The sequence below is a fragment of the Sabethes cyaneus genome, chromosome 1 (genome assembly GCF_943734655.1).
Source record: "Sabethes cyaneus chromosome 1, idSabCyanKW18_F2, whole genome shotgun sequence".
NCBI classification, from domain to species: Eukaryota; Metazoa; Arthropoda; class Insecta; order Diptera; family Culicidae; genus Sabethes; species Sabethes cyaneus.
Genome location: NC_071353.1, coordinates 14,450,382 through 14,469,682, shown reverse-complemented (window position 1 = coordinate 14,469,682; position 19,301 = coordinate 14,450,382). Strand labels below are relative to the sequence as shown.

General features: G+C 41.6%; 1 protein-coding gene and 1 long non-coding RNA gene across 2 annotated transcripts in view; one reads left to right on the top strand and one right to left on the bottom strand.

Moving 5' to 3' along the window:
- LOC128732856 (uncharacterized) overlaps positions 1-16,703 on the bottom strand; it is a 38,936-nt gene extending 22,233 nt beyond the window's left edge. The window contains exon 1 of the mRNA XM_053826273.1: positions 15,869-16,703. Within this exon, the coding sequence (XP_053682248.1) occupies positions 15,869-15,994 (126 nt within the window). The 5' untranslated portion in view covers positions 15,995-16,703. The remainder of the gene's footprint in view (positions 1-15,868) is intronic.
- On the top strand, positions 15,883-18,905 carry LOC128732860 (uncharacterized). Its single transcript, XR_008411846.1, has 4 exons — positions 15,883-16,161; positions 16,225-16,487; positions 16,540-16,780; positions 16,838-18,905. It is a non-coding gene; the product is annotated as an uncharacterized LOC128732860 (long non-coding RNA).
- Positions 18,906-19,301: the final 396 nt, after the last annotated feature.

The window sequence follows — 19,301 nt, the reverse complement described above, 5'->3', positions numbered from 1 at the left end:
CCAATGATGAAGTTGAGCTAGATAGTTGTAATTCTGTGTCCCAATTTTGTACTCATGGATAATAAAATCAATTACCTTTTGAGTATTAGGTTCTATGCTCGGTATGGAGTACGAAGCAAACTTTTGTAGAAGTTATGCCTAGATAATGCAAGAGCGTCGCAATCGCAAAACAGATGCACCGAACTTTCAAGTTCAGAGTTACAATGTGTCGAAATCGCTCTTTAAATGATAAAGCGTGGAGCGGACCACTTAGGAGTTCCATGATCGTGCGTAGCACACTGTTATACTGTCTACTCTACAACCCTGCATAATCTAGATGGGCAGCTAAGTTTAGTTTTTTATCCAGAATTATTCCGAGGTGTTGGATTTCATTATTGCAGCTTAGCCTACCAATCAGTACAGGAGAAATAACGGTATGTTTGTTTCACCAAGCGATTGATACAACGACTGTTTTGTGCGGTTCAAATTAAGCCCATCTTGTAAACATCATAACATGGTTAGCTCCTAGCTGCACAGCGTCAAACTTTTCTCTGACGAAAAGTACTACATCCTTGGCGTAAGTAATAGTCTTGTAACTAAGCTGTGAAAGCTCGTGAAGGAATGCGTCGGCTATCAGTAACCAAAGCAAGCGCGAGGGAGCTCCTTGTGAACTTCCTTCGATCGCCGAAATCCTGACCGATGTATCTTCCAACAACGCTGTGATTTCTCTGCTTGAAAGCATTGCTGAAATCTAGCTCATTGTAGTCGGTTCCATTTCGAAAGAGAGCAGTAAAATTGAAGCGAAGCAAGCATTATCTACAGCGCCTTCAATATCAAGCAAAACACAAAGTGCAGTCTCTTGCTATTTGAGCTATTTGAGTGATTTCTCAATTAATGTCACAACGCAGTGCAGAGCGGTTTCCATAGATTTCCCGTGCTGATATGTATGTTGATTTCCTCAACTCATTGCGGATATAGGGTAGATGATCCATTAGTTGCGCTACTAAGCACAATATAACTTCATTTTGCTTGTTTATTGATGTATATGCTTCAATCAATGCTTGTAGGATATAAATTTATCAAATACAAGGTATTTGTCACATAGCAAGACAATTGCTTTCGTTGTACGAGAAGCTTTATAAAGAAAAAATGAATTTTCCGATTCAATTATATTGTACCAACAGTTGCGCTAATGTTTCCTTAATTAAGTTTGATGTTCCTTTAATTGTGGTATTCCATATACATTGCTAGGTTGCTAAGTGAAAAAACATCTTAGCAAAACTATAGATGAGCGCCTATAGTTGTGCGCTCCAGCTGCGCGTTGGATTTTGGAAAATTGGCATTTTAGCAAATAATGCTTTAATTTTAAGTGGTGTAGTCTAACTACCAATACTTCTAAAAACCTGCTTTATATAATGAATGTAATTGTTTTATCTAAAATGCTACGGCGACGAAAATATGCATTAATAATGAATAGTAGCGCAACTATTGGTACTACCACAACTATTGGATCAAGTACCCTAGTTATCCATGATTTTCTCTATTAACTTGAGAGCGTCAGACTTATTGGTCTGAAAGCCTTTTGCATGGTTTTCTCTTTATTATCTGCCTTAGGAATGCCTACTTTCCGCCAATTCTCCGGAACATGTCCCAAAGCGAAACATGCTTGAAAAATGTTGATAATCTTGGACATTATAATGCTGTCCATTTTCTGTAAGGAAATGAGTAAAATACCATCTAAATCTGTCGATTTCGTTGATTCAAAAGAGCTAACTGTCCGTTTGACCGAAGCCTCCGTTCTGAACAGCCAAATGTATTGTATCCATTAGTATAACCAAGCACGAGGCCCCCTGAAGCGCGAGGCTCCGTTCTACCGCACGACCTAAACGCCAGCTCTGTTTGCTCAGATAGTCAAGCAGCATTGAATGCTTTAAAATCAAAAACTCACACTGCTAAATTTGTGTGGGAATGCATAAAACTACTGAAAAAACTTTCCTGTCGCAATATGGTCAACCTCTACGGGGTTTCTGGTCACTGCGGATTCAAAGGAAACGAAACTGCTGATCAATTGACACAGAAAGGGTCATCCATGCAGTTCATAGGACCCGAACCCTTTTTTGGGCTATCTTCCTGTGCCCCTAAAATGGAACTTACCCAAGCAACAATTGTGTTGTATAATAGCTTATCAAGCACTTGTTTCACGGAAGTTAGCTGTACAATAGTTGAATAAGCTTTTCTTAAACAAAAATGTTTGTTGGGTAGGAACTGGGAAAAACTAATGGTACAGTCTACTGGAACTGGAACTGGAATTTTACCTCGAATGCCCGGCAAAATCAAAACGTTTTATAGAGCCAAATGCTTTTCAATCACAAAAACTATTAAACCTTTCCAAATCCGACTTGAGTACATACACCGCACTATTGGCAAAAAACGAGCGAAAAAAGAGACGCAATTAAGATACGGCCTGGAAGCTGATAAAATATATGTACAGGGTGTTCAATAAGTTCGAATACAACTTTTCATCGTTGTGCACGTGCGCATCATGTGCGTTCTGTGTATTGGTATTAGTGCCAGCTATAGCCTTATATAGAGCTTTCCAGTTATGTGTGTATTGGTGCTTGAAAATGAGGCAAACAACAACAGTAAACAAAAGAGATGCATTCCTTTGTCACCAAGGTACAGGATGAATTTCGTCTTCCGCTGGCTTAAATACCAGCAAATTTTCAAAATATGAGCTTGAATTTGGAACAGGATGGAAATTTTAACCGAAATATGTGCCCTGCAGTGTGGCAAACGGAGAAACACGACTAGTAATCGCTATTTTTCGGTTTGTTCCTCCAGCATTAGCTGTTCCCCAAAATGAGGTAAACATCATGTATATACACGCGTATTTCGTGTTTGATAGTGTGGGTGCTTGAGCTGTCAGAAAGCTCTATATAGGCTAACCGACGCACAAAGTGTTGACTTGATGTCATTTGTTTACCGCGCGCGATGAAGGAGTACCGCAACGTCGTAGTAAAGTTTTTTGCGAGAAGTGAGCGGGTCGCGACATATTTCGGCGGTTGAAATCCCACGAGATGAAGCGGAATTTCATCTATAACACCATCAGTCGGTACCGGGGGACGGGCTCAGCCAAGGACCGTGCTAAACCCGGGCGGCCGCGTTCGGCGAGGACACCAGCAGCTATCAAGGTGGTGAGGGAAAAATGAACCGCTCGATCTGGAAGACCGCTGTTGACCTGGATGTGTCGATCGGGACTGCCCAAGGACCTGGTATGCAAGCCGTACAAGAAATGCAAGGTTCACGGGGTAACGGAGGCTACAACGAAGAAGAAACTGGACAGATACTTTCGCGGCATGCTGGTCAGGAGTTCGTGTTTTCTCATGAGAAACTCTTCATCTTGCAACAGCCGCACAATGTCCAAAATGATCGGCTGTGGGCGCCGAAGTTTTGGGGGGGCCGTCTTTCGATAGGACGGCGCACCGGCCCACACGGCGAATATCGTTCAAGGGTGGTGTCGGGAGAATTTGACTGATTTTCTCGATAAGACTTTGTGGCCTCTCAGCTCCCCGGATCTTAATCCCCTGGACTTTTCTGTATGGTCGTAGATGCTGGCCAAGCAGAGCGAACAAAGAGTGAGCAGTCCACCAAATATGTCGATAAGGTTCTCAATAAACACTGCTTCAATAAAAATAGACTCAGAAGAGAATATCTTGAATTTTTAATTTTTAAACTCATTTTCTAAGTGTATTCAAACTAATTGAACACCCTGTAGGTTATCTTATGTAAATCTTGTGGTGCCAACCCCTTTCTTGTTTGCCATCGGGAAATGACATTTTTGACATTTTTCACATTTTTTCGATTTCGAGAAAATAAAACTTAAAAAAACTGATAATTTTGTGTAAAAAACGTCCGCAGAATCGAATAGGGTTTACCCCATTTAGTTCAGAGCACATTAATTTTATTGGTTTAGTTCCCGTTTGGTATGGTCGGCTTGGTTCGGAGTAGATAAGCCCCGAGAGAGCAAGAGAAAATCGTTTCCTATTCTGTACTTTGTAGTAAAACGTTTGAAATTAACATTATAAAATAAACCTGCCAATAATTGAATTGTTTTGATCTTTTAATGCGCAGATAAATCAAGAGGCTTGATTAGCAATATAAACAAAGTTATTTTTTATTCAAATAATCGCGAGAGTGTACGGCAGTCCTCGCGGTAAGTTTGTAATTATCGCAGGCAGTGGCCACGGAACTCACTGGAATGGGCCGCGGCCGTTCTTGCGCTTCACCTGAACACTAAAAGTCGATAAAGTCGATAGGCAGTTCATGATCGTCATGCATAAATGAGCGGAAGGAAAGGCCTCGAAGAATTACAGGCGTTAAACTACAGCTGTTATAGCTTAGGAAAGGCAAATACGCTACGGAGCAAATCAAGGAAGGAGAGCAAATCCGCATTTTTATAGACCTTTTATAGACATATAGTTTCGTAACTGAATGGTTTATATTTACGAACAGGATTATGAGATTACTAAAGAAGAAACAGAAACAGTCCATTATTGTACGAGAACTAAACTACAACACATCAATTTAATATTGGTCTATAAACGATATCTATGATCTATTGCAACCAGAGAAAAAACTACACACAAAAACCTGGCTTTATGATGAATCTAACAAAAAAAGTATCCGTTACCAACCGGACCGAGATGCGCACCGGAGTTTTGGCGGAAATTGTTCCACGTTTTAGCATCGGCTCTCGCCTCGGTTTGTCACTTGAAATGCCAAGGCTAGTTTCGTTTCGACTGCCATCTAACGAGTTCACTAAAGAGCAATCCGCATGCAGTAAAACTGCGAAACGCAGAAAAGTTGAAACACATAATCCTAATTTTATCGGCTAGAGCTGCTGCTAGTTAACAACAGAGCGTTTGGAAAAATAACAAACAAAGAAAAAACGATCAAAAATTTTGTATACTTCATCACACGGTAAGCGGTACGGTAGGTTCGAACTCGAAACAGAAGCATTGAAGTCTCTGTATTTACAACCAATTTGTAACCAAAATGTGGAAGCACTTGTAAGTCCATTTGAGGGCAATCACTCTTTCTACTTTCAGTTTTTTTTGTGAAACAGCATGTTTCCTAAACGGTAGATGCAGGCCCATCGTTAAAAGTGGCCACAATGCTACTGCTGAGGCCTCAGGCTTCTTACTGCTAGCGAGTGTTTGATTGCGTTACTCATAACCTTTCCATCATCGCATAACAGCAGCTTCTCGCTTTCGGCGCGGAACGCAACAAACGGAGGGGCAATGCACCGAAATAGCATCGAAAGTTGCGGCAAAATTTCTTCTTGTCATTATAATGAGTGTAATTATGACTTCATGTTGAGTCGCGACCGGTGCGCGGGCGGTGGCGGTGGCGGCGTGACCGCATGCGGAGGTATTTTATATCGCATGCAAGCTAATCCGGCATCTTACGAGTGAAAAGTACAGAAAAAAAGCAGCTGTCTTTGCGAGTCGAGTCGAATGTTATCTAGACATGGCGTGGTTTTGTTGCTTTTCATGATCTTCAATTCGGGTGCGAAAAAGTTCGACCGGCTAATATATCAGATTGTTGTTTACGTAAACATTGCATAGACGAATGAGAAAAGAAACGCACTAACGGTTCAAGTTTTGATATATCAAAATTTTTGTTCGCCTAAAACAGGTATGAGATTCTTAGGAAAATATTTAGCTAACTACCAAAAAACGCACGTGACAATAGTTCATAACATGTTTGCCAACTGGCAAAATTTGAAGCTCAAATTCTTCCAGCTTTTTGGTAGGGCCAAAACCAGATTTTTGCCAGATTTTTACATCTACTTCGAGGAAAACCTCCAACATGGTTCCAAGAAACTGTGTCTTCATTTTGGACCGAACGACAGCCAGATTTTTGCTGATCTTTTTTACTCCCGTTGCCTAGGTTATTGGAAAACCCTATCGGTAAACAAGCTCAAAGATTGTTGTTATTGTTCATATAATTTGCTATTCTAGTCTTGAAATCATGGAACGACAAATTTTAATTGCAATTGATTGAATCAAGTTGATAAACCATATACAAAATTACAGAAAACGAGATATTTTCTTGCGACAGTCCAACTGCAAGGCCATAGATCCAATGAACTGTAATTGAGGGTCTTGCGGATTTTTTTTCTTGTGAAATTCAGTGCAAGATTTTACCAGATTAAAATGTCAAGCACGTGTATGTAAATAAGAACCACATATTTTGTTTGTACCGTACCTTCGATCTAGCTAAGAACAAAAGTAACTCTGAAATTTTATGGTGTCTGTTTTATGCCGTTGAAAAGAATGGTGGTTCTGGTTTGTGTTATTTATTTATTTATTTTTCTCTGCTGTTTCATCAAGGTTCCCTTAAGAAGCAGGCAGTCAGAACCACCACCGGCAGCAGCAGCAGCAACAGCTTGTCGAAGGAGGTTCGCAACCTAACAAAAGATAAATACAAGTGGCGGAATTTGCATTCCAGATCTGGTTTTCCCTCCTCAGCGCCCGCCGACCTTTCTCTTTCTTCGCCCGGTCGGCAACGCCTTCGACTGTACAAAAGCTTAGTCAAACACACATGTTCCCATTTTTATTTATGCATTCCCGATTGGTATGTATGCAGGCACAAACCCGCAGCGCACCCAATTGGCATATGTGTGTTACGTAGAAGAGAAAAAAAATAGGCAGCCTACACGGCCAGCGGCACCAGAGCACAAGGCACTGAATCTTGAATCGACGAGGGCTCAATTCAAGTGAGCAAGCAATAAACGTGCTGCTAACGGATCAGCCCAAGAAAGGTTTGCACCACGGTGTTGTGGTGTTTTGTATTAGTGAGCGAGCCCGTTGTTGAAGCTTTCGGGGCGAATTCTTTCCGAAAATATGCCTAGGGTAAGAGGACATAAAATCACTTGAAGCACTACAGTTTGTACGTCAAATGCAGCAGAATCTTTAATCAAACAAATAACAGACAATTGTTTGTAAAATATGTTTGTTTGTGCTAATGTTTTTATCCACTAAGGTTACGTTCTAATGATAATATTAGTATACCTGTAATGTCTCCTCGGTCTACTGACAAATCTCCACTTCTTATTGCCAGTGATCGTAATTGTATTGTCCGTCACTGTAAACACTACGGTCATGAGAACCAATCAACCGTTCGATTCAGTGACGCTTTATGAGCAGATCAAAGTCAAAAGCCTGTGTTATGCTATTGAAAACAAAACCATCCTTGACGAACCGACGATAGACAGAGGCAACCGAAAACAAAGCACCGATTAAAGACTTATAGCTACCGTGCTGCCTCGGTATTCGGACACCTAAGCGGGTCACATTTTTAATGTGCTTCGTAAAAAATGATATCGCAACATAACGATAATTGCTTTGCACTGTTATCAAAGTTTATAGGTTAAACTTGCAGCAACACATCAATTTTCTAATAGAAATTTAATAAAAAAGATACATTAAAAAAGGGTATGAAATGGAGACAGTCACCTGGAAGGAGCGTCAAACATAGCTCTGGCTCTCTCAAGCTCCCACCTAGCGCATCCAAGCAAATCTAAGTCAAATGATGACAGTCGGTGGCCTTACCCGGAAATGCTTCTTGTACTTACTGAAGCAGCTAAGCTAGGAGGTGCGAACTAGAGCGCCTATGCTCCAGGTGAGGGGCAGCTCACACTGCGTCTGTTTTGAAACGGGCGGCTGAATATGAAATGCTGTATCCCGCAAGCTATACCTAAGGTATAGCTAAGGACCCATCAGCGGGATGTAGGTATCGCGACCCCGGTGAGGTAGTATACCGAAAACTCAATTACCGCGAATAACGAAGAAAGAAATTCAGAACGGAACAATCGGTATAGGACACGGCAAGGGACAAGGAAACAATTAAGGGATAACGATTGGAAACTTGGTACCTAGAATGTCCGAACGCTCCGTGAACCGGCACGGGCTGGCTTGCTTGCTCGAGAGCTGCATCAACTCGGAGTGGAGATCGCGGCTATTCAGGAAGTTCGGTGGCCAAATTCCGGAGAAAGGAAGTTCCGTGCAGTAGACCCTATTGGAGGCACTTCTTTCAAGTACCACATCTTCTACAGTGGCGGTAAAAACGCAGAACATGGAGTCGGTTTCGTAGTGTTGGGAAAACAAAAGCAACCAGTTATCCGGTGGAGGTCCGTAGATGCGTGTTGAGGATTTTGGGCAAATTCTGCAACTACGGCCCAATCAACTTATACGCACCGACAAATGATAAATCCGATGATGCTACTTATGGAAAGTGCCCAAAACACGACGTAAAAATCATCATCGGAGATGCAAATGCGCAGATCGGGAAGGAGGAATTCTTCCGTCCAGTCATTGGAAGACATAACGTTCATCTGTCGACCAATGATAACGGCCAGCGGAATGGCCATCTGTAGCACCTACTCTCCACGTTTGAATATTCGGAAGCACAATTGGAGGCATCCAAATGGAGACTCTAGCTCTCAGATCGATCATGTCTTGATTGACGGTCGACACTTTTCGGATGTTATCGATGTATGGTCTTTTCGGGGACCAAATATCGACTCTGACCACTATCTCGTAGTGAGTAAGATTCGCGCAAGGCTGTCGAAACCTCGCACTGAGAGGACGCTGCGTTTCAACAGCGGTTAACGGCAGACGGCGAAGCTGTGGAGTACGCCAGGAAGCTTGACCAACGAATCGCAGAACAGCAGGTAGAAGGAGAAGATAAATGGGCTGTGGAGGAACACCCATGGTGCCATCGAAACAGCTGCGAGAGAGGTGGAAGGCAGCGTAACAGCTGGTTTGATGCCGAATGCCAGAGAGTGACAGATGAAAAGAACCAGGCCAGGAGTCGCATGCTCACTGCGACGACGCGTCAAAACAGAGAGAGGTACAGAGAGACTAGAGCTGTGGAAAAAAGTATCCGTCGTCTAAAGAAACGCAAGTACGAAGAGCACGTGCTCACCGGCGCAGAGGAGCGATACGCCAGCAACGACACACGGAGTTTCTATAAAACGGTGAGATGCAGGAATTTTGCCATGCCTGTGATGTGCAATGATAGTGCTGGCAACCTGATTACCGACAAAACGGCGGTAGCAGCCAGATGGAAGGAGCACTTTCAGACACTGTTGAATGGAGAGGTAAATGCGGAGATCAGCAGGGACAGGATAGGAATTGTAAGCGCTGGTCAAGCTGTGGAGCCACCAACACAGGAGGAGGCTAAAAAGGCAATCAGTGAACTGAAAAACGGTACGGCTACTGGGAAGGACGGTATCCCGGCTGAACTTCTAAAAGCGGGGAGCGAGCGACTGTACGAAGCAATCCACCGGATCATTGTCAGGATCTGGGAGGAAGAACAAATGCCGAAGGAGTGGTTGGATGGCCTCATTTGCCCAATTTTCAAAAAGGGACATCGACTGGAGTGTAAAAACTACCGTGGAATTACATTGGTCAATTCTGCCTACAGGGTGCTTTCCCGTATACTGTTCTGCACACTGAGACCGTTAGCGGAGTCCTTCGTCGGCGAGTACCAAGCTGGTTTTCGAGAGTCGCTCCACGACGGATCAGATGTTACCCTGCGTCAGTTGCTAGACAAATTCCGGGAGTACAACTTGCAGACACACCATCTATTGGTGGACTTTAAGGCGGCGTACGATTCAGTTAAACGAAATGAGCTGTGGCAGATAATGCTAGAACATGGTTTTCCGACGAAACTAGTTTCGCTGATTCATGTGACGCTGGACGGATCCAAATCATGCCTTAAAATAGCGGGTGAGACCTCAGCTCCTTTCGTGACGTTGGATGGACTGAACCAAGGGGATGCACTCTCTAACCTGCTATTCAACATTGCCTTGGAAGCGAAGGGCAAGCGTGCAAAGGAATGGAACTATCATCACGAAATCTCACATGCTTCTTGGTTTTGCCGACGACGTCAATATCATCGGAATCAACCGTAGAGCAGTGGAAGAGGCCTTCAGGCCTTTTTAAGGGAAGCGGCGAGATGGGGACTTACCATTAACACCGCCAAAACGAACCCCAGGATCGACGGTACTGGAGGACCATAATTCGTTCGGCGCAAGATCGGTAACGGACTGCTGCCACTAATGTAAGGTAAAATATATCTTTCTAATGCGTCTCGAAAAATAAAGTTGAACTGCAGTGTTGCATCATCACATCAATGCAACTTGTGACTGGATCCCAGTTGACCGACTCAAGAAACCAAAGTAAAGCTGGTACATTAGCTCTTTTAAAACTCAACCCTTTGCTGTGCAGGTCAACAGTTTGGACGATTTGTATGTATACGTAGTCTAGCGCAGGATGATATTCGTGAAGTGGAACTAGAGGGTCGATGGCACGAGAGGAGACCGAGTACCTAGCTAATTCACTGATGAATCGAGGTCGAGATATCGCCCTTATGGATTATAGGTGTCATTAATCTGTAACATATTGCATCTAGCTACACCATCAAGTAGAATTTCATGAAGCATTCCGTCATTACGTCTTTTGGAAAGAGTATTAGCAGCCTAAACATAGACAACATGCAAATAGCCATGCTGCGAACATTTCCCCGACAAATTGGGCTGGTTATTGACACCGGCCAGAATGACTGTATCACGAAAATTTGAAACTTGTCGAACCTTTCCAATACAATCCATATGTACTTGACTAGCCTCGAGATTAGCACGTTTACCTGGGGGTAATTTTGTCCAGCAAATAGATGGCTATTTTTAACTGAATTGAAACGAAAATTCATCACAACATCACCACCAACCCTATGGGCACTGTTTAAAAGGTTTCGATTCTTTCGGTATACAATATACTAATTGTCAACAGTTTTACGGAATTGATTCTGCCATCGAGCCTTCTAGCACCCTTCTTTAACCCTCTGACATTCTGGTAGTATAACCGCAGAGAAGCAGTGGCGTCGTCATCGTTGCGCGATCCATCGGGTCCTGTAGAAGCAGACTGGGAGCCCTCTGCCCCAGTCTCAATCACAAGATCAGAACGATTCGATTCATCGAGTTCAAAAGCAACAATCGGGTTACATTTGAAGATGGTCGTCGCAGCGAATAAATAATTTGGAAGGCCCCCAAAGTCCCGTTCCGTTTGGAAATGTTCTAATTCTCGGCAAAATATTGCTTTCGGCCAAACGGACTGATTAAGAGCAGTTTCCTTCAGCTTGATATCGACTCCAATTTTGAAAGATATAAATGGCAGTTGAATAAGGTCATAACTCTTAGAAGAAAGATTGAAAAATTGCGAAGCCAGGGATATATACGTCCTGTTGAGAACTTTACCCTTCTTTGTCAACAGACTTCGCAGCCTGCTATTAGAGTACAGGACGATTACGGGGCTAGTGCAACGATCCTACTGACTCTATAGCAGCACCTCCCAGCCGAGATTCGAACATACGACGACTGGCTTGTTAGGCCAGAAAAATCGACAAAAATTATAGTTACACTCATTTTGCCTGAACAGTAGAGCCATCTATGATCGACATTTTAAAATATTAACAACAAGAATATCCCTTGATAAAGCATGTATTTTTTATGGGGCATTCCCCTCCTTTCGTTAAAAAGCTCCATTTAGACGAATACGGAAACATTCCCAACCAACAATAAATTTGAAATGGCTGTTACTGCGTGCGAGGAATGGGAGAGTGAGTATTATGTCTGTTTGTCTGTGGTTTTATGTTTGGTCAAACAGTATAATCAATATATATAGAATGCCAGTGTCGCTGCAGTGCCGGTGGCAAACATCATACATATTCAGATAATGTATTTACATTATACTTGCATATGTGTGTGTGCCTGAGATTCAGCAAAAGGGGAATCTCATTGTCAAACTTCGACAACCAGTTTAAAATTTCGAATACGGCTGGCAAGTAATGTGATTGTAAACTTCGCTTGCTTCAAATTTCTGAAAAAATCGGTGCAAAAAGACTCAGTTGAGGGATTCAATTCATCCGGACGAAAAGAAAATGAGCGGATTTAAAAACATTTCACTGGCATGAAAACACAGCGATGAGCGCACTGATGACACATGACAGCACCAACCAGCGCACAGATAAAGAACAGATAAATAACAATAAGCAACTTTGACAATGAAGTTCCCGATTCACAGACTTGATACAGATTGTTAGCATCATGTTTACCACAATGATTCCTGTAGAAAAACAGCGACACTGGCATTCTATTATATATATATATATATATTGATTCTACTGGTCGGGCCAAATACAGGCTACTAATTATTGTAACTTTTCATTAAGTTATAGCGCCAATTACTTAGTCTCCTGCAATTCAACCTTCAGTTCAGCTAAAGAATCACTGAGTTTGCAACCTTTTTATGTTTAAAAAGTCCACCAAGAGCTATCCGTCTGGTACAAGTAAGTTTTTCAGCCTGCGGAAAGACGTAGTTCTACGGCAATGAAAATATTATTGTTCGAAACATTCTATAACCGCAAACTTTTTTCATAAACACACTGAAGGCGCCATTTTTTCGTCATTTAAAGCATCTGTGCGAAAAATAACCGAGATTTAAGCATATTTTTGGAAGTGAAATATTTTGTGTTGCCAAAAGCGGATACTTTTGTGGCCAAAATCGAGACATACCAAAACCGAACCATGCCAAATTCGAAATCCCACTGTATTCGCGATATCTGCTGCTGGTATTGAATTTTCTCTGAATGTTTTCAGTTATAAAAAACACAGAACCATAAAAAACCGTCACAGAACCATAGTTCCAAGTCATAGCCAGTCCAGAACCAAGTCATAGCCAGTCTCATTGAATCAAAACCCGGACACTTTTGAATCGTCCACCAGACTGGCAAAATGAAGGCGTCCAGCTCCAGGTATTGGTAACATCCGGATTTTGATGGCAGCACGGTACCTAGTGACGTTCGTGTGCCCTTTTGACACTTGGTGAAATCACCAAATTCAATCATAGAACCCGAAGAGAAAATGACATCAACGCGACTCAAACAGCGAACCGCATCCACGCGGTACGCCTATGAGCAGAAAAAAAAAAATCAACATCCATCAGCAGCCGTCAAGACGTTCCCCGTTTAGTCGCTATGATGTGTCACATTGTCAGCGTTGTTGTTTCGCTGTGCTCCGTCCGAACAAGTGAAAAAACGAAACACGTTGGTGATCGTTCGTAGGTAGATAACACACATGCCTCGCTCTCAGTCTCAGCGGATGCTGCCTGCTCGCCTGCGATGCTCTTTGCCTGCTCCGCAACCTTCCGGGTCATGATGAATGTATTCCGATTATGCTAGTGTTGGTGTTGGGTGAAATCTTTGCGAATAGTGCACAGTTGCAACTACTCAGACGAACGGACAAAACTCTTTGAAGGCTTTGAAGGGAACCGTACATAAAATATCGCCTATTTTAGATGCATACCTTCGCTCGAAAAAGCAAGTATTTTGCAAATTACTTTTCCCTCGTATTGTGGAAAAGCGCCACCACGGTGAGTACGGAGACATTCCCGACCAAATATAAAATTACAACGTGCGTCTGTTGGTCTATGCTTCTTAAGGCGTGTTCCAGGAAAAAAAATGCTGTGGTCGATTACAAATTATTTTTGACTTTGCTGCACTTTGCTGTACATTCCATTTTCGAAACCTGACCGTCTGTATTTTTATTCGACAGGCCTCTTTGTTAAAGTAAAAAGTCAATGGCAATATTATATACTGAACATAACCTCGTGAATATTGCTTAAAGGTTTCTTTGCTGTTTACGTGCAAAAAAGACAGGTCAAAAATCCGGTGCCGGGACGCTGATGGAAGGCTCAAAATGTATTCTTTGTAGGCGAAGTTTGGCGTCATTATAATGATTACATAATACACATTTTACTACACAACTAATAATTACTTTCAACCCTACTAATCTTTAATTTGAAGCAAAATTTGTGCTAGTTTTGTAAGTAGCTGACAACTGACATACAATAGGTAACTGTTTCTAAATTGTTTAGAAAGACATAATAAAAACCAATTTGTCTACGCAGAGAACGAGGTGAGGGACAGCTAAATGTGACAAATTGGTAACTTTCACTTTTCTTTTCTTGTATGTTGGAGTAGCATTTTATTACAAATTTCATGCGCAATTGGAGGTTGTAAAAAGTGCATTACATTCCAGGAAATATTACGGTGATTAATCGTACGTTGCAATGAAATTCGCAAGGAATAATTTCAAATGATTAGTGAAAGCCAAATCTTTGTTATTTTTTATGAGGTTAAGACTACGATACAATTATCCCTATAACGTTGCTTTCAGTGTGGAACAAAATTATACGTTTAATGGAAGAATAATCGCTCCTCTAGGCCAGATCTAATATTAAAGCTTTTGCATTTCATCCAAACGATTGTTTACTACCTTGTTTTGTTATAAAAGAGTTGATGATAAGCCCTAACCAGGCAGAGTTTCCTGACGAAAAGAGCACAGAGAGAATGGTTGACTGCCAAGGTAACCAACAACTTTGTATAAACAAACGGTTGTTACTCACAAACTAGGGAGTGACATGTGGTTTCTTATTCTTGCTCATCTTGTTTTTGCACTGCCTTTTCAAAAATGATTACGGTAACGATAAGTGTAACCAGGAATATTTACAATGTAGTTACAATGCAGTCGAATTCACAATTCATCTTGGCCTTGGTAAACACTGATTACCAGTGCAAGTATAAACAGTTTACCCACATGCGGTACGCTTTGCTATGGTCCAAACACATTGCATACCGTTCTGAACAGGTTGCAGAAATCTATCAGTTTTTTCGCGAGTTCAAAACTGTCAAATTTTCACAGCGCGGACAAAACCGCAGTGCCCGGATCTTTGCTGTTATTGCAAATGTCTTCAATGACTCCTTGTGATAGCAGCTTCAATTTCAGCGAGCAGAAATGAAAACGAATAACCTTGGTATCCCGGAAACTAATAAACATAAAATAGAAAAAAATGATTTGTTTTGCTTGCTTACAGAAACGGAACAGCCGTAAAACGCCGGTCGGCGGTGGTGCGACAACTAGGTACATTTCTTTTGTGCGATTTCTCGGCCTAATGGCACGCAATTAGCTAGTCTAGTTGATCGAGAAAGATGGAAAATTGAAAACAGACAAATAAACTTTACTTTTCACAACCACTTAACCACCGGAAGAATTCCGTGAAATAAAACCGCGAGCAGTAGTAAAATTTATATCCATATAAAGTAGATTACATTTTCACCGTGTCGTGTCATTGTACAGTACCGGTTAAACGGTTACATAATCTGTGGAATCATATCTTGTACCACTATTTCACAAAATATCTTTATCTGAATTGAAAAATAAGCAAATTTATCATAATTTAATTCTGTACAAATGTTTACGATTGCCTAGATCGAAGTCTACCAATGATCCCAAAAAACGAGTACATCTTTAAGTAGAATTAGATTCGACTATCAGAGCACTCAACTTATAATTAGATTTCAAAAATACATGTCATCTCACTTCGAGGTAAATTATAATGAATTAATCAAACCCGTTTTGCTCGCTACAACAGCGCAAGCGAAGATGATAGGCCAGATTCAACATGGTCTAGCCGTCGACCGACATGCTTTGCGTGTGCCCGGGAAATTGCACTGCCTCCGGATGAGTGACTGTTGATAGTAAATTTCACATGATTTTCACTTCGCCTGCAGAGTGAGTGGCACGGGTGCAGCAGATCCATGCAAGCCCATTCTGGTGGCTGCGCTGGCGCTGGTTCCGTGCCAGAGCCAGGCCAGTACATGAGCCCACACGGGCGCACGCACACATCTTGAGAACGAAAAAAAACATTGTATCCCCGCGCTGCAGGAGAGCAGCCGAGAGAAGCTGGCTTAAACGTATACGTACCTGTATGTTATTCCGCTTCACTTCGTAGCTGAGCCAATTATCTGTGGAGAAGGCGATTGCCAGCAGGGCAACAGCAATGATGGCGGATATCGTCGCGAGAGACAACGTAACTGCGCTGCAGGGCATCTTGGTTTCGGAGGACTGCCTGCTTGGGCTTTTCTAGGGTACTTTCTCTACAACTACAGAGGCACACCGCGCTAGCCTGTCAGCTTCAGACGTTGCCGATTGATCTTCTCCGCTCAAATGGGATGCTGCCTGCTTTTGATCACTGTTTTATTCTGTACCAATTACTGGTAACCATTGATCGTAAATTCTTTCTTTGCTTCAAAAACCGGATTTCAAATTTTACTTCACAGATATTTGCACACATACACACCACTCTTACAGGACTGCACAAGAATTAAAATTCTTGGAACGCAAGAAAAAAAAACTAACCGCTCATCAAACTCGTGGCACTGGACAGGAATCGGTAAATCGTCGTGAACCCCGAAAAGTCGGCCACACGTACCGTAAATGTATGATAACACCCCTGTTGCACTAACAAAGAGGACGGTATTCGGAACACACCGTAAGCTCGTTTCCTCCCACTCTTTCTGGGCCTCCCAAACACGTTCAAACGGTAAGATCTTCCTTTTATCTTTCTCTCTCACACACTTTTTTCTACCTTCCAGCGGACACTTCGCAAGCTTCAAACCGACATCTTCAATGAATAAGGCTCAACTAAACCCACGGTTCGCTACGGGATCAGGCAAACCCCCCCGGATCTCGTCAATCCGCGATCACTGACACGCACACACGTCCGTCAGTTCGTTTCGTACAAATTAAGACATTCGTCAAGAAAATCGGAAAATAATTCACCACTGGTCTTATGCGGCAGAAACTCACCACTCGACTTATACATATATACAGGGTGTACTGTATTTGTAAACAGTTCCAATGGGTGTTGGTGCAAATATTTTTTTTTTACAGTTGTTTTGAACTTTACTTTTGCGCTTTGCGTCGCACGATGTCTGGCCCTCCTCACATCATTGTCTTATCGTGCCTTCGGTTGAACTGGTTCTCATTCAAAATTCAAACCAAACACTTGCAACGTCGTCGTTCGTCGGTAGAGTAGATCCCATCCGCACCTATACCGGGTAAGCTGGTCTCTGGACGACGGAACAGGTATGCATAGAAATGAAGTAAAACTGGAATGGAGGAGAGAAACAAAAATGTTATTCGTGAAGCGATAATTCGACACTAACATGAGCAAACGTTTGGAAGTGAAATTTCACCGTCAAAGTGCAATACCTACCTATGTTGTAGACGATGACAACAAGAACACACGACCTGATATGCTCTTATCACTGTTGAAATGTTTGCAATACAATGACTTGTAGGTGTTTCGAAAAAACTAGGCAAAGACAACCGTTTTGATTATCCTTGGTTGCATTCGAAGGATTACCATAACTTATTTTTATCAAATATTACTGGTCCTATTTGTTGTTATTTAGCTACATTTATGTTTTCTATATTGGAGCGCATTTTAGAAGTACGAGAAATGAACATATAACGAAAAGTGGTTACGTTTTGCACGCCATTTGTCAATGAATTTTAGTGACATTTGCATCAATCAATCGGAAATTATTCTAAGAATCGATAACTATAGCAAATATAATAGAAATTTGTCAATCCACTATTGAAACAAGCTTAAATATCGATCACTATCATGAATTAACGGATCAACTAATCACATGCAAGCATTATTTTGCTTCCGAGGCCCACGACGGCTACTTTATACACTAGCGAATTCAACTTTTACCTTGAAAAAAAGACGACAAAGTCTGAACATGAACACCCAGGTAACCAATAAGCATTAAAATAAGCAGTAAATCAGCCGTTTATTAGCATCCCTGGCGTTTTATACTGCAGGTTGTTGTTTATCAGCTTTTTGACTGCATAACTGTTGTAAATTGGCAGCCACAATTCTATTTAAATTCTTCTTGTTGGTACCTAGCTGCAAATAAGCATTGTCAGCACTATAAGGAGGCTAGCAGTAAAGTAGCCGCATATTTTGCCAAAATAGCATTTAAGTAGCATTTAAGGCAACTTAAATGCTTATTGGCTTGCTTTTAAATTGCATTGGAAATGCTTATTGGTTACCTGGGCAGTTAAAGGTTTATTTGTTTCGATTAGACCAGGACCAAGTTGACGTCCTGAAAGTAAATAATTTTGTGAAAGTATAAAACTACCCCCTCACTTCAATCAATTTTTTCATTCGAGCATTGAAGCTAGACCAAATTGATGTCTTGAACGTAAAAAGAGTTTGTAGAAAAGAGTAACCATCCAAATCCATTCCTCTCAACCGATCTCATCGAAAATTGTAAGAATATACTCCAAACTGAAGTCTTATATGAAAACGAGGAATATTCATGCATGTGATGTGTCGCAGCAATTTTCAACGTAAAAAATCGAAGAATCACTCAAACAGATGTGTCAGTTAGTTGCTTGTAATTCTTTACATACTTTTTGTATGCAAAACGCCAAAAAATCTTCTCACCTACAGAGGACATTAGTTAATTAATGATCTGTTAACTGATATTCCATGTGTTAGTTAATAAAAATACCTTAAATCATTGTGTTGTAATGAAAGGTGGTCTTTGTTATTTTCGACGAAATTTAAGAATGCGAATCAGTGTTGTAAATGATTAACTCTAGTATTTTTAATTTAAGGGTCAAGTTGTAGTTTTTATGCTCAAAACACAAGATATCTTCACGAAAATTTTCATTGTGCTGTTTGGTCTGTTGGTTGGTTTGAACCTTACTCAAAAGTTATGCGTCCAAAACTTTTGACTCTAATGACAATTCCTTAAGCCAGTTAAGAAATACCGTTCGTCAACTGCAGTATGTATGCATTGGTGGAACTGGAAACTTACTACTGATTATATGATTAGTTTAATTTTTTGCACAGAAGTGTCAATGGACACGTAAAAGCTATACAATTTTGTGAAGAAAACAGCCACGGGATGTAACCCAAAGAACCGAGTGCCAGTTCCATTAGCATGAGATAGTTAAATAGGCTTCTTTTAAACAAAAATGTTTGTTGGGAAGAGTTTTGAAAATCATCAACTATTAACTACATTGGCCGCCAGGAGGAGGAGAAGAAGTGCCTCGAGCAGCTATACCGCTTTCACGACACACGGAAGTTCTATCAGAGACTCAACGAATCTCGCAAAGGCTTTGTGCCACGGGCCAAAATATGCAGAGATAAAGATGCAGGTAAGACGACCGTGCGGTGATCGAAAGGTGGAAGCAGTACTACGATAAACAACTAAATGGCGTGCAGGCGGAAGACCATGGTAGCGGAGGAAGTGACCACACTGATGTAACAAGCAACGAAGATGTGCCACCCCCATCGCTAAGGGAACTCGGACTCGACAAACCAAAGCCACCG